The 13,241-nt window shown below is 37.8% G+C and overlaps 1 protein-coding gene across 1 annotated transcript; it reads left to right on the top strand.

Annotated features, from left to right (window-relative positions):
- The first annotated feature begins 11,935 nt into the window (after nt 1-11,935).
- LOC106656603 (zinc finger protein 708) lies at nt 11,936-12,637 on the top strand. Its single transcript, XM_014377667.1, has one exon. The coding sequence runs from the start codon at nt 11,936-11,938 to the stop codon at nt 12,635-12,637; it is 702 nt and encodes a 233-aa protein (XP_014233153.1).
- The last annotated feature ends 604 nt before the right edge of the window (nt 12,638-13,241 follow it).

Genomic DNA, 13,241 nt, shown 5'->3' on the forward strand with positions numbered 1-13,241 from the left:
TATTAATAATCATTCCATGTGCCCGATCATATATATAAAATACGATGATGTACTCAATCAGAGAACGACCTCGCGTCGCGCGATCGTCGACTTTAAGGTCGATTTTTGGGCACGTACGCACGCACCGACTTTTTTATATTATTATTTTTTTCTTCCTTTCTTCCGTTACGTTTTTTTTTTTTTTTCATTCTTCTTTCGCCGTCGGTCTCTCGCTGAGATCGAGAGCTACTTACGCGGTACTCGAAATATAGGTGCATGATACATATCGTGTAAACACTCTATACGAAGTTTTTTTTTTAATGCGCTGACCGTTACGGTAATAATAATTATAATCTCGCGCTCGCGTCTCGTCTCGAGGTGACCGTGATTCTTTTTTTCTTCTTACTTCATACATATATTTGACGAGATTTTCCTTCGACGGGAGATGATCGTCGTCATTTGACATATTCTCGGCGTGCTGTCACCACTCGGGGCTCTTTGTCTCGTGATCTAAATATACGGGGTGAGAAATCGCGATGATCTGAGTCAACGTCGGCGACGGCAGCGTCGGTGGCTCGCCTCGACGTCGACTCCAATTAACGATAGACATTATATACTCGATGTACATACGTGTAAGGCGCTAAAATCGATTCGAGTTTCTTTGCGGTCGTATGTGATATTATTGTGTGTCACGCGGAAGAAGAGGACGAAGGCACGAAGACGATGAAAAAAAAGCAGTAGCCGACCGTACGTCGTGCCGACGTTTAAAGGAGAGATAAATTGAAATATTTATGTGCTCGGCCGTAATAGTCGAGATTTTTGCGCGGGTTTCAATGCAAACACATATCTTTTTTTTTACTCGGCATGATGCTGATCGTGCGAATGATTGAATTCACGCGCGCGCATATATATACCCGTTTACGATGCGGTGCAGCTGCGGTGTTAATATATATTTTTATTTGGACAATTATCGCACGGATCGACTTAATTACTACATTATATTGTCGAATTTTCTTCGATTAATTCGATTTTTTTGACCGCAGAGTTGAGATTCGAGCGATTGCAGATGTACGCAAAAAAATGGGTACGTTTCGAAACGATAAACGGATCGTAATCGGATTATAATATACGCATAATATGGTTTTCGTGTAAACAAAGTGGGAGGAAAGAGAGGCTTGAACTTTGGGTTAACGTCTCGTTGCCAATTTTCGAAAAATAAAAAATATTACTCCGATTGTTGTTCATAAAATCTCGAGAACTGGTTTGACCGGGGCCCGAAAATTTGTAAACTTTAGCCTTTTTTAAAAAAAAAATATATTACAGTTTGAACCGAACTTCGGCCTATTTTTTTACACCGATGCAAAATTTGGCTTGTTTAATTTCTTTAAGCAAGAAGGCACGAATTACTGTGATATTGTGCAAGCTGACTCCTGAGATGATAATACGTTAATTCACACTTACTTTTTTTTTTAGAAAAGTGAGACGTTCGCCTGTTAAATACATCTTCTTCTTCTTTTTTGCCGGTCATTTTTGCCATGCAACTCGTTAATGGGTTCCGTTAATGTGATTTTAAACATAGGTTTTTTCGCAACGATACGTGTACGCAGTTGCCAAACAGAGACAATGTACAACTCGACGATTTTTCGAAAGTACTTCATACCAATCATCGTACGAGTGAATCGCGTAATGGACCAAAAATTCGATCAATTTTTTTTTTTTTTTTTTAATCACGAGCTAATTTCACCAGCTCGCTCGCGATCGGAAAATATTTTCCAACCCCCGTTCTCTCGGGCGAGAAGGAAAAAGAGTCGTTTCATATTTTTCGCGAAGATACTTTGCAACTTTTTCAAGTATTCATGGTAAGCACACTTGTTTGCGCTGCGTCGGGCGCGCGTTTCGACTTTTTCGCCCGTTATCAAAATATTATGTACGCGAGAGGAGCGCATTTAAAATTTAACGGCAGAGTAACCGAATATTTGCGATCGCGTACTCTTCCTCCGCTGTTACGTGTGCGTACCTCCGTATCTTCGTGCATGCATAAATTCGCCAATATTAATTTTTCATTGAATATTTACTCGTGCACTCCCGGTTACGTGGTTAATAAGCTCGACGTTTGTTTAACTCATGAGCGATACACATTTTTTATTATTATTATTATTATTTAACATCGATTTTTATATGGATTTGTGTATTTACGAGAGCAACGGCAGCAGCAGCGCGCCTACGGTAAATCACTAGGAATTTATTGCGTCAAGGACTGGTTTTTTTTTTGGTGCTTTCTTTGTTTGCATTGATCAAAAATTTTCAAGCCATAAAATCCCTCCCATTAATATATGATCAATGAGCGAGAAAGGCGAGAGATCCTGACGTCAGGACGTTTGCGTCGATGATTTAACAAATGACGCCAAAACTAATACTCGGTCTTAAACCTCGGTGAGAGATCTCGAGCGCGTGATTTATTTTTGATGATTTTTCTATTGTTTTATTCGTTTCGAATCTTCGAGAGCTGGTTGAGCAGCGTGAAAAAAAAACGAGAGAGAAGAATTAGCATAAATCCTCGATTTTCGGAGCATACCGACTGTGTGCCGCAACCGTACGCGAATGCGTTAGTAGGATAGAGAAAAAAGGATAAATAAAAAAATAATTTTCGCGACCGAAGTGGGTGGCTGCCGCGTTCGTGATACAGAAAAAAAGGCCGCGTTTCGTTGGATTGTTAAGCGCTTGCAATAAGTTATACAAATCACATATCTCATTATTGCGGGCCTCTCTTTAACGAATTACCCTGACGCAGCAGAAAAAAAGACCCAAGAAAAAAGCTTGAATAATGTTAATTTCAAGGATTTATATTTGACTGATTATAATGAGGTCCAAAGGAGTACAGACACTAAACATGTGTAGCGTATATATATGAGATACGTGCTATATCATAAGTCTAAAGCATAGGCGCAGGACCACGATAAAGATCGCGAGTATAGTATAGTAAAGCAGCAACAGCAGCAGCTCGCTTATATGGCAATACACACAAACATTCATATACACATGCCCATTGAGTTTGCTCTTTGGCACGTATTAAAAATTCACGCACGACTGGAGTCAAAAAGCCCGCACTCATACACACACACATACATTAGCGAGAAGAAGAGTAGTCGTCCTTTGCAAGGACGTTTATTGCCGTTTCGAACGAGAGACAGAAAATACTCGCTCACACGCGCGCAGGCACAACACAAATGCAAAACGCGGTCGAATGGATGACGATCGAAAGGCGGTACACATACACATGATATACGCGATTCGAATGCATAGAGACAATGGAACTGCTGCTGCTGCTCGCGATGCTACCGCGTGTGCGCATGAATTTCTCGCAATGGTGTGCAAAAAGCGGGGAAAAAATAATAACGAAAATGAGAGGAAGGAAAAAATACTACGACGGCTGCTGCTTATCGAGCGCCGCACTCGGCTCCGAGATATTTCTATTAATTTGCCGGGAAATAAATTCGATTTTTCACCGTGTGTCGCCGGTTCTCCGCCGCCTATATTACGTATATATGCGTATATGCGCGTATAGCTCACAGGCATGCGATGTCTGACCGACGCGCTAGCCGGGCGAGACATTTTTATAGGACGGCTTTGGGGCCGGCACACAATCGTTATCAGCGATCGGGGCGACGTTCAGCATTACCTTTTTTCTACTTTTTTTACTCTCTCTCTCTCTCTCTCTCATTTCTTTTGACACTGACGTCTCAGCTTAACACATCGTAAATTATCGCGCGCTGGCCCGAGGATGAGTACGAGCTTTTTTTTCTTCTTTTATTACGCGACTCGAGTATAATATATATATCTAGGTGTTTCGCTCGTGTATAGCGCATTATGCACGATTTCAGACACTCCGCTAGCGAGCCAGCGCGAATCATCGTGCGATATAATCGAGACACGAAGGAATTTCGGGACATTGGAAAAAATGTCACTCTCCGCGCGCGCGCCCGCTCGAGATCTCCTCCGCTTGATCCCTCGAGTTTTTTTCCTCGCGCTAATATACAGGCGTCAGGGATTTTTTTTCTTCCGCCTTTTTTTTTCCATTTACACTCTTTCACGTGACCATACGTAGTAGTACAGAACTTCGGGCGATAAATATTCAAAAATTGAGTTAATTTATTGTAATCGCGTAAATGATTTCGAATGGTGACTTTGCAAACATTCGACGATGGCGCCAGTTTGATACTTCTCTTTCTTCCTTTATGATCATTGTTATTATTTATTTTTTATTAATTCACGTTGATTAGTTGAAAAATTGCACATTAATCTCCTCGTCACCAAGTATTAATGAATACGAAATCACATTGATTTTTGCCTTAAGAAATAATGTCCTTCCGACGCGTCAAATATATTGTATTTGACAACGGAATTTCTACTCTGAGGATTTTCGTATTTCGATGACAATTTAAAAATTAAAAAATAACTTGTAAAACTTCTGCGGATTATCGTATATGTATGTTCGATGCATGATATGAGCGATAACCTGTGGGCGCTCCAAACGATTTGACTCGATTGAACTTCTGAAATATTTATACACTTATAAATCATGTACAGACGAACAAATTTCAATATAATATTTTGGATTTTTGAGATTAATATTCAACAAATTTAGCTCCATCAAACTAGGCACGAGCAGGCTAAATACTAAGAATTGCGGTTACATTTTTTTGTGTTCGAGCGTTCCTCAATAAAAATCATTCGGAAATTATTCATAAAGCTGTCGACTCAAGTGTAAATGAGCAACAATGTGTAATAGCGGAGCCTACTATTTAATTTTTCGAGATAAATATGTCGTATACGTGAATGCGGTATGTCTATTTCCTTCACATTGACTAAAAAGATTTGCTTGTGGAAAAGCAAGTTTCCGATGAGTGGTTTCCAATGATTTCCCATTTTTTAAACGATTAAACGAGAACATTCATGGTTTTTTCGAAAAAGTGCCCTCGCTCCGAAGTGATAGCCAAGAAACTTATTCACGAAATTTTTAAATCTCATTGTCACCGTATCAAAAATAGGTCTTTTTTGAATTTCATAGGTTCAGGCAACATTTTTTTTCTAACATATTGATAAGGAGTAGGCACTTGGGACATTGTTTGCGTATATATTATTTAATGCAAAAAAGATAAGTTGACAGTTTTTCACAATCAATACACGAGAAATAACAGTTTCAAAAACTTTATTGTTTATAATGAAATAAAAAGATATTTATGTGAAAGATTTTCTCATGATTTGTTGCGTATTTGCATGATTGCAGATGTCTTCAGTGCATCCAAATTAAACAATCTAACACTTTTAGAGTTTTTACCGATTATGTACATTTTTTGAACTTATGTGCCCTTTGAGGTCTGCCTTATATCTAAATGATTTGTGACAAATATCACATTCAAAAGATGTGCTACGATCATGAACTGTTTTTATGTGCATATTAAGGTAACCTATTTGTCCAAATGATTTATGACAAATTTCACATTCAAAGGGTTTGCTACGATCATGTACAACATTTATGTGATTTTTGAGCGTATGTTTGTATCCAAATGATTTGTGGCAAATCTCACATTCAAAGGGTTTACTTCGTTTATGAACAGTCTTTATATGCCTTTGAAGATGACCGTTGTATCCAAATAATTTGTGACAACTATCACATTCAAAAGATTTGTTACGAACATGAACTGTATTTATGTGCATGCTAAGGGTGTCTATTTGTCCAAATGATTTATGACAAATTTCACATTCAAAGAGTTTGCTACGATCATGTACAACATTTATGTGATCTTTCAGCGTATGTTTGTATCCAAATGATTGGTGGCAAATCTCACATTCAAAGGGTTTGTTGCGATTATGTGCTATATTTATGTGATTATTTCGATTTCTCTTGTGTGAAAATGATTTGTGACAAATGTCACACTCGAAGGGTTTGATACGATCGTGTACTGCATTTATATGAACTTTGAGGTTATCCTTGCGACCAAACGATTTGTGACAAATTTCACATTCATTTGATCTAATGATCTTGTATGTTACATTGTTATTTAGACTCAATTTTTCTCTAAATGGGCAATCATTATCATAGTCGAATTCTTTTTTTATCAGAATTATCAAATCTTTATCGTCCAAGTGATGGGTCTGATTTTCGTTTTTTATTTTTGCAATGGATTGAAAATGATGATAATCAGATTTGCAAATGGTCGTTGATGAAGATTTCAGTTCAATTTTAACATATTTGCTCTCAAAATCTACAAATATTTCTTTATCTAAATTGTTCTGTAAAACCATCACCTCACTCACATGATTCACCTAAAAATAATATGGTGCAATAGTTTTTGACGGTAAAAAAACAAAACATAATTCAAATTATTGAACTCACTGATAATTCATTATACGGCAATGTTTCAAAATTTTCTGTTTTGCACGAGTTTACCAAATCGAAATTGTAATTGTTGCTTGAACTCGGCCAATCATCATTCAGTTCCTGCTTTACCCTGAAGAATAATTAAATTGTATGAACCAATCTCATGAAAAAAATGTGGCATGCACAAAAAAAAGTAATACCTAACTGATTCTTTTTCATTTTCCATTTTTCGCTTGATTATTCACTGTGAATTTTCACGTAATACACTGAAAAAATATTTGAGGTTATATGCCTCGAGTAATCATGAACGCTGTTTCCGATTTTAGGTAGAGACCATCGCAATCTGTTTCGGATATCATTTGTAAACACTGGCTTACTACAGGAGCTCAGCTCTTTGCCGGCGACTTTACACACTGCAACCTACTTGTAAATATTAGCAAGAAGACCCCGCGATAGCTTCTTGGTGATATTTTCCCCCTCCATTGACTGTCTGTACTGAGTAATTCAGTGCACGTCATCAAAACCACACCGAATTTGCGAGGGAAATGTCAATTTCGTGCCAATAAATTGTCAAAGAGCTTTCTCCTAAAAATGTAATCATTCCTTTTTTATGTATGAAATGCTAGTTAAATTAGACATCCCGGTAGAAAAAATTCGTATAAATTTCCACGTATTATCCATGTATTTTCTACGCAGAATCCACGAGAAAATTCACGCAATTTTTTTTCAACTGTGATTGCACTTTGAATGTATTTAATTTTATTTTTCATCCATACGAGTGAACGTGATTTTGCCTGTAGACACCTTTCATTATATAGTACGCGGGGGAGTACTCGCTGTAGCTCCCGCACTTCTTTATATTACGTCGAATGTCCGCGCTCGTGTTTCTTTTTCCTTCCTCTTTTTCCTATTTCTTTCGCGCCTCAGTGCGGTTTCGAGCACTCGATCGAGTCCTTTCTTTCTCGTCGCGTCTTTTGTTAGCGTCGTACACGATATCCTGGCTTGCAGCTTCGGATGAGTTGAGCAACTGCTGCGAGAGTCTATATATAGCCGCTGATCGCTTCCTCATTCTGGTGCGGCCTGCCTGCGTGCACAGCACACAGCCCCAGATAGGATACGTGCGCGAAAGGCTTTTGTCTCGCGAGTTTGATTCAATTTAACATTCGATGCTTGCCGTTCAATGTGTCTATTATATATCTATATACATCGGCCATACAGCTTCAGACGAGAGAATCCTCGCCCGGATGACTTCTCCGGGCAATCGTGTGTGTGCATATGTGTGTGTGTGTGTGTGTGTATTTCGAAGTAAGAACTGTACTCTATGCAGGGGGGAAGTGCAATTTTTTTAACGGAAGAAAGAGAGCGTATTGTCAACCTTGAGTAATCTCGATCGCGCGCGCTCGAGAGATGCCTTCGTCGTGACTGTTTACGATCTGTATACTTCTTGTGTATCGATTACTGTATACGCAGTTGACACTTGCTTGCGCACCTGTCATCCGGTGTCCGAATTGCGTCATCTCCGAAATTTGCGACGCACCGTAATTACTCTCGATATACGATAAAAGGAATGAAAAAAACGAGAAGAAAAAGAAAAATATTTACGTACATAAAGAAATTCGTATACAGCGTATGCTGTAATAAACGTAAAAGTGTCATCAATCCCGGGCCTTGATACACATATAAATGCCGGTAGCGATACGTAACAGCATTCTCTACGATGTATACACGGTGTAGGGAATATAGCGTGACGCACGGCGCGCGATCCTGCATCCATATTATGAACCTCGAGCATCGTATTGACGCAAAAGCACATGATCCGTATAATTATACTGTTAAGCTGTCGCGAAAAGAATCCGTTTTACACACAAACAATCGTGTGTAATTTCGGATTTTTTTGGAGAATATAATTGTAGCAGCTTTTTTGATACTAGAGTGCGTTCTTATATGCTATAGGAAACCCCTTGACCCAGGTTCGTTTTATATTATATGCAACATTCGTACACACGGCTATGCCGCATGCGTGCATCTATTTTACCGCGAAGACAATAAAAAAAAGTAACAGCTAGCAACAGCAGCACCACCACCGTCGGTGAATATAAACGCACGAAATGTAAGCCGACGGCTAATTCGATTGTTGCGTACATATATTTCAAAGCAAATATAGTGTGCAGTGTGCAGCCGAGGTTTTATATAAATTCGCTCGCGACGCTCGCACGCGCACAATTATTTTTCTCTCTCTCTCTCCCTCTCGCTGCTGCTGCTTCTGCTGCGATAAAGCACCCGAGAGCGGCCAGTATACACACGCACGCAGGCGCACATAATAATTCTTTTCGGGCGCTAATCCGGGGCGCGATTTTCCGGATTAGCGCTTGGAAAATATATCTATTTACCCTTCCATGGATATATATATACGTCGAAATCCACGAAGAATCGTCGTTGGTAGCGGGTAAAATTTTTCAAATCCGACTGAAACTAACTGTGCCGACGTCTTTTAGAGATTTCGAATGAATTATTATGTTAAAGCGTGATTATGGGAATTGTAATCATTATTTTGACATCATGTATCTTGTATTTGTAGAGAAATTTCAAATTATGGTATGTTTGTGGTATATTTCAAATTATACATGCTGGCTTATACGAGTTTTTGATTCTGCCACTTGCAGATTTACAGTTAAAGGTACTCGCCATCTAGTGGCGGAGACTGGTTTTAATTATGATTGAATTTTCGTTTCATCGCGTGGTTATTTTAATTCAAATACCAATCTGATTTTGTATAAAATCTGTTTTAAATTCAATGCTTTTCTCAACAGTGTAGTTACTTTTAATGGGATTAAAAATAAAAATAAAAAATTGCCCGATAACTACTGATTTTTCAGGGTTCTCGACGTACGTTTAGGTACCTTAATTCATGGTACTTTGCGAGCTTCGGCGAAAGGCCTCGACGACAACGACGACTAAGCAAGAAAACTAACGCTGATGTACAGTATCACTTTTATCAGCCGGACGCGTGCTTACATACTACATACGGTATACAGCATTGTACATGCTAGGAATTCGCGTGCGCGGGATATTGAATGGGTATGATATTACTTTTACTTTATCCCTTATACTCTCGCAACTGCGGTGCGGTGAGAATTTCAGGAATTTTTCACTCCGAGCCTTTGACTGCCGCACGAACTGCAGAGATTCTCTCGTGCTTTTCGCACTTTCTTGCTGCTGCTGCTGCTGCTGCCGTGCGATACACGTACGTAACTTTTGTGGTGTACATGTGGATGTGTGGGTGTGGGCAGTCCACAAACGAGCTAATACGAAAAAATTTCAGATTCTCTCGTTTCCGTTTCCTTTCTTTCCTGTTTTTTTTTCTTACTTGACTTTTTTGCGCTTAGTTGTGCGCGGACCATCGACCATTATACGGCAAAACTTATGAGAACGAGATAATTATCGGAGGGGTTTAAAAAAAAAATAGGAAGAGAAAAGGGGGTCAGTTAAAATGGAGGGTGGGAAAGTATTATATACACACGTATACGGATGAGGCGAATCGTTCCTCGGGTAGCGCCCGAGCAATTATTGCACTCGATTAAGATGTGTAATGCCGAGAATTAGCAATCGATTTTCGACTAATCAAGCAATTATCGGTTAATACTCGCTGCTATTATATATATACACACACACAGCTTGCACACTTTTCGCCCAGCTATATATAATAATACGTAATACACGATCGTTTTCAGCTATTATATTATTATATTCATTAAAGTGTATGTAGCAATTCGTAAGGTACATAAAATTGCGCTGCCTGCTAAACAACACATATATATTTAATAAATTTACGCGCGAAATTCTGCTATCCACGAGCACATCTCTCTCTCTCCGGAGAGCTCGTAAAAATTAAATAGCGAAGCTTTTACACGCGCAGCGCGATTCGAGAGAGAGAGAACACGCGATCCTCAATGACACACGTGTGCGCGCTTTGCAAAGCTCGCGTGGATGTATATTCTCTCGCTCTCTATATAGGTATATACAAGCAAAAGTGAGAACATTCAAGTTTAATTATTTTTCCGACCGCAAGTAAGATAAAATTCAATTATCTCCGGCGCATGTAAAACCATATGAACCGGAAAGGGGCGGCGGAGGCGGCGGCAGCGGCAAAATAAAATAACTATCCAATTAGTGTAAACTTCTGAGTCAGGTCCGCGGAATCTTCCGCGGGCGCACATACACATCACGACACCGGGGAGAGCAATTCGTTGTTGTTTTTTTTTAATGCTCTTTCTTGAATAAAGAAGATTATACCGCAACTCCGAGCGACATTGTTACTTTTATATATTTTTATGTACGTACGTATCGTACGGTCGTTAAATGACGCGATCGCCCAGCTCAGCTTGGAAAACCAGTTTGAATTCCAGAAGTCGAGGCGGGAGCTTTTTCGCTGCCCCCCGCGAGGGTCGCTCAGAAGAAGTATATCGAGCCCGAAAAAATGAATGAATATGGCGATTGACTTTTGTCACAATGCATGTGTTTGCGTGATTGCTTTAAATGACTGTGTACCTCAAAGACACGAGCCACATACTGCAGACTCCTGTTACAAAACTGATCAAAACTATTCGACTTTTCGACGAATCTTAAGTCAACTTTTTTGATTATGGTACTTTTCGTCTGAAGCAGTATCCTTCATCGGATAATCCAATCTTAATCGAAAAGCGCATTAGTATCGCATTAAAAAAAGTTAAGTGTCTCTAATGCAGAAAAATCATAAGTAAACGATAGCATATGATTTGCAATAAATCCATCAATAGGTAAAATTTTAATGTAAAATTGTTAATCGAATTACTACTAAGTTCTATAGTCGTTCATATAGTATAATGAACGTCAACAGTTGAATACTAAGACGTAAGTGAGTGTACTGTAAGTGTGTGAATCCGTTTATTCAATATTATTGTGTTCCTAATCCACAAAAAATACCAATTTTTAATCAAGATAAAATAAATAAAATTTTACCCCCGATTCATAGTCGTTGATAAATCATCAATCCATTTCATTCACACTTTTACATTAATTCAGGATAATATAATATGACAGTTCGAATGTAAACAAAAACTTGACGGCATTACATAGAAATTCAAATTAATTGATACACACACATTTATTATTTACTTTTCTCTTCTCTTCAGCATTAGTCTTATTCATTTTATAAGTACGGAAACTCTCTAAATTCGGTGTTACAGTTAAATTGAAAATCTGTAATAATTTTTTCAAAAGTTTTTCTATTTTCATTTTTCTATATATATTGACGTGAACTCACTGCTTACATTAAAAAATAGTAATTATAAATTTGGTACTCAAACGTATAAAAATTAGCTTTTTAATTGTTAAGAGTTCTCTAAAGTACGCTGAAAAAAGTATGTGAGACGATTTTACAACACAATATTCAGTGAAGCTCAACCGGAAATAAAACCAATTTACAGCAATATTTTTATTTAAAAACAAATTTTCTAAACCACTTACAGTTATAAGACCATTTGGAATACTAATATTAACTGGTTTCCTTCGAAAGTTAAAATTAAAAGTTAAAAAATGAAAGATCACATTTGCAAAGAGTGTGGAAAGTCTTTTAAACAAAGGAGTAATGTTACAAAACACATAAATCTTGTTCATTTAAAAATCAGAGAGCACACGTGCAAGGGATGTGGAAAGTCTTTTGGTGAAAAATATCACTTGACCAAACACATTACCGTGGCACATCTAAAAATCAAAGATCACACTTGCAAAGAGTGTGGTAAATTTTTTGGACAAAAACAGAATTTGATGCAGCACATAGATCTTGTTCATTTAGAACTCAAAAATCATCAATGTAAAGAATGTGGCAAGTTTTTTGGAAAAAAACAGCAATTGATAGTGCACATAGATACGGTTCATTTAAAACTCAAAAAATACAAGTGCGAAGAATGTGCAAGAGCTTTTGCTCAAAATGATAATTTGCAAAGACACATAAACGCAATTCATCGGAAAATCAAAGATCAAAAATGCGAAGAGTGTGGAAAACTATTCGGACGAAAAAGTACTCTTATGCAACACATAGATCTTGTTCATTTGGAACTCAAAAATCATCAATGTAAAGAGTGTGGCAAATTTTTTGGACAAAAACCTCATTTGATGCAGCACATAGATACAGTTCATTTGAAACTTAAAGAACACAAGTGCAAAGAATGTGGGAAGACTTTCAGTCAAAAAAATCATTTAAGGAAACACATTGTCTCAGTTCATGAAAAAATATAAAATCACAAATTCGAAAATTGAGACAAACTTTTCGATCATTTGACAAAGCACATGAATTTTGATAGTACTTTCAAATATTCCTGTGATCTGTGTGGTGTAGTCGAAACGAACTATATGAGAGGACACAGCAATTGCGCTGTTCATCGTAAAATTGAAGATCATGGCTAGAAATAGAGACACTTTCTAAGTGTATGCCAAGTGTAAAAAGGAGCCTTAGGAACCAATTGATTATACATATCAAGTACACAGCTTGTTACCGGGAGCAAAACAAGTTTTTTAAATTTAAAAATTGTCATTTTAACGAAAAAATAAACAATTTTTCAAGACAAATATAATGAAAGATTAATTAGCGACAGAGCATATCAGAGATATAATTGTAATGATAATTGCCTGAAACTTTCTCATTCAACATGAAATAATTATTAGACTGATAGCAAATTATGATTTTCTTGTAATTCAATCCCTGAAAATCTGTGACTATGAAATTCCGAAAACCTGCTTATTTCTCACGTATAATACAGAATTCGAAATATATCTGATCTGCGTGGATCTCCAAAGGGTCCAAGGTCTTGCCGGTGTTGTTTTTACATAAACTACAGAAACA

This window comes from Trichogramma pretiosum, unplaced genomic scaffold, assembly GCF_000599845.2.
Source record: "Trichogramma pretiosum strain Unisexual culture from Peru unplaced genomic scaffold, Tpre_2.0 scaffold41, whole genome shotgun sequence".
Taxonomy (NCBI): Eukaryota; Metazoa; Arthropoda; class Insecta; order Hymenoptera; family Trichogrammatidae; genus Trichogramma; species Trichogramma pretiosum.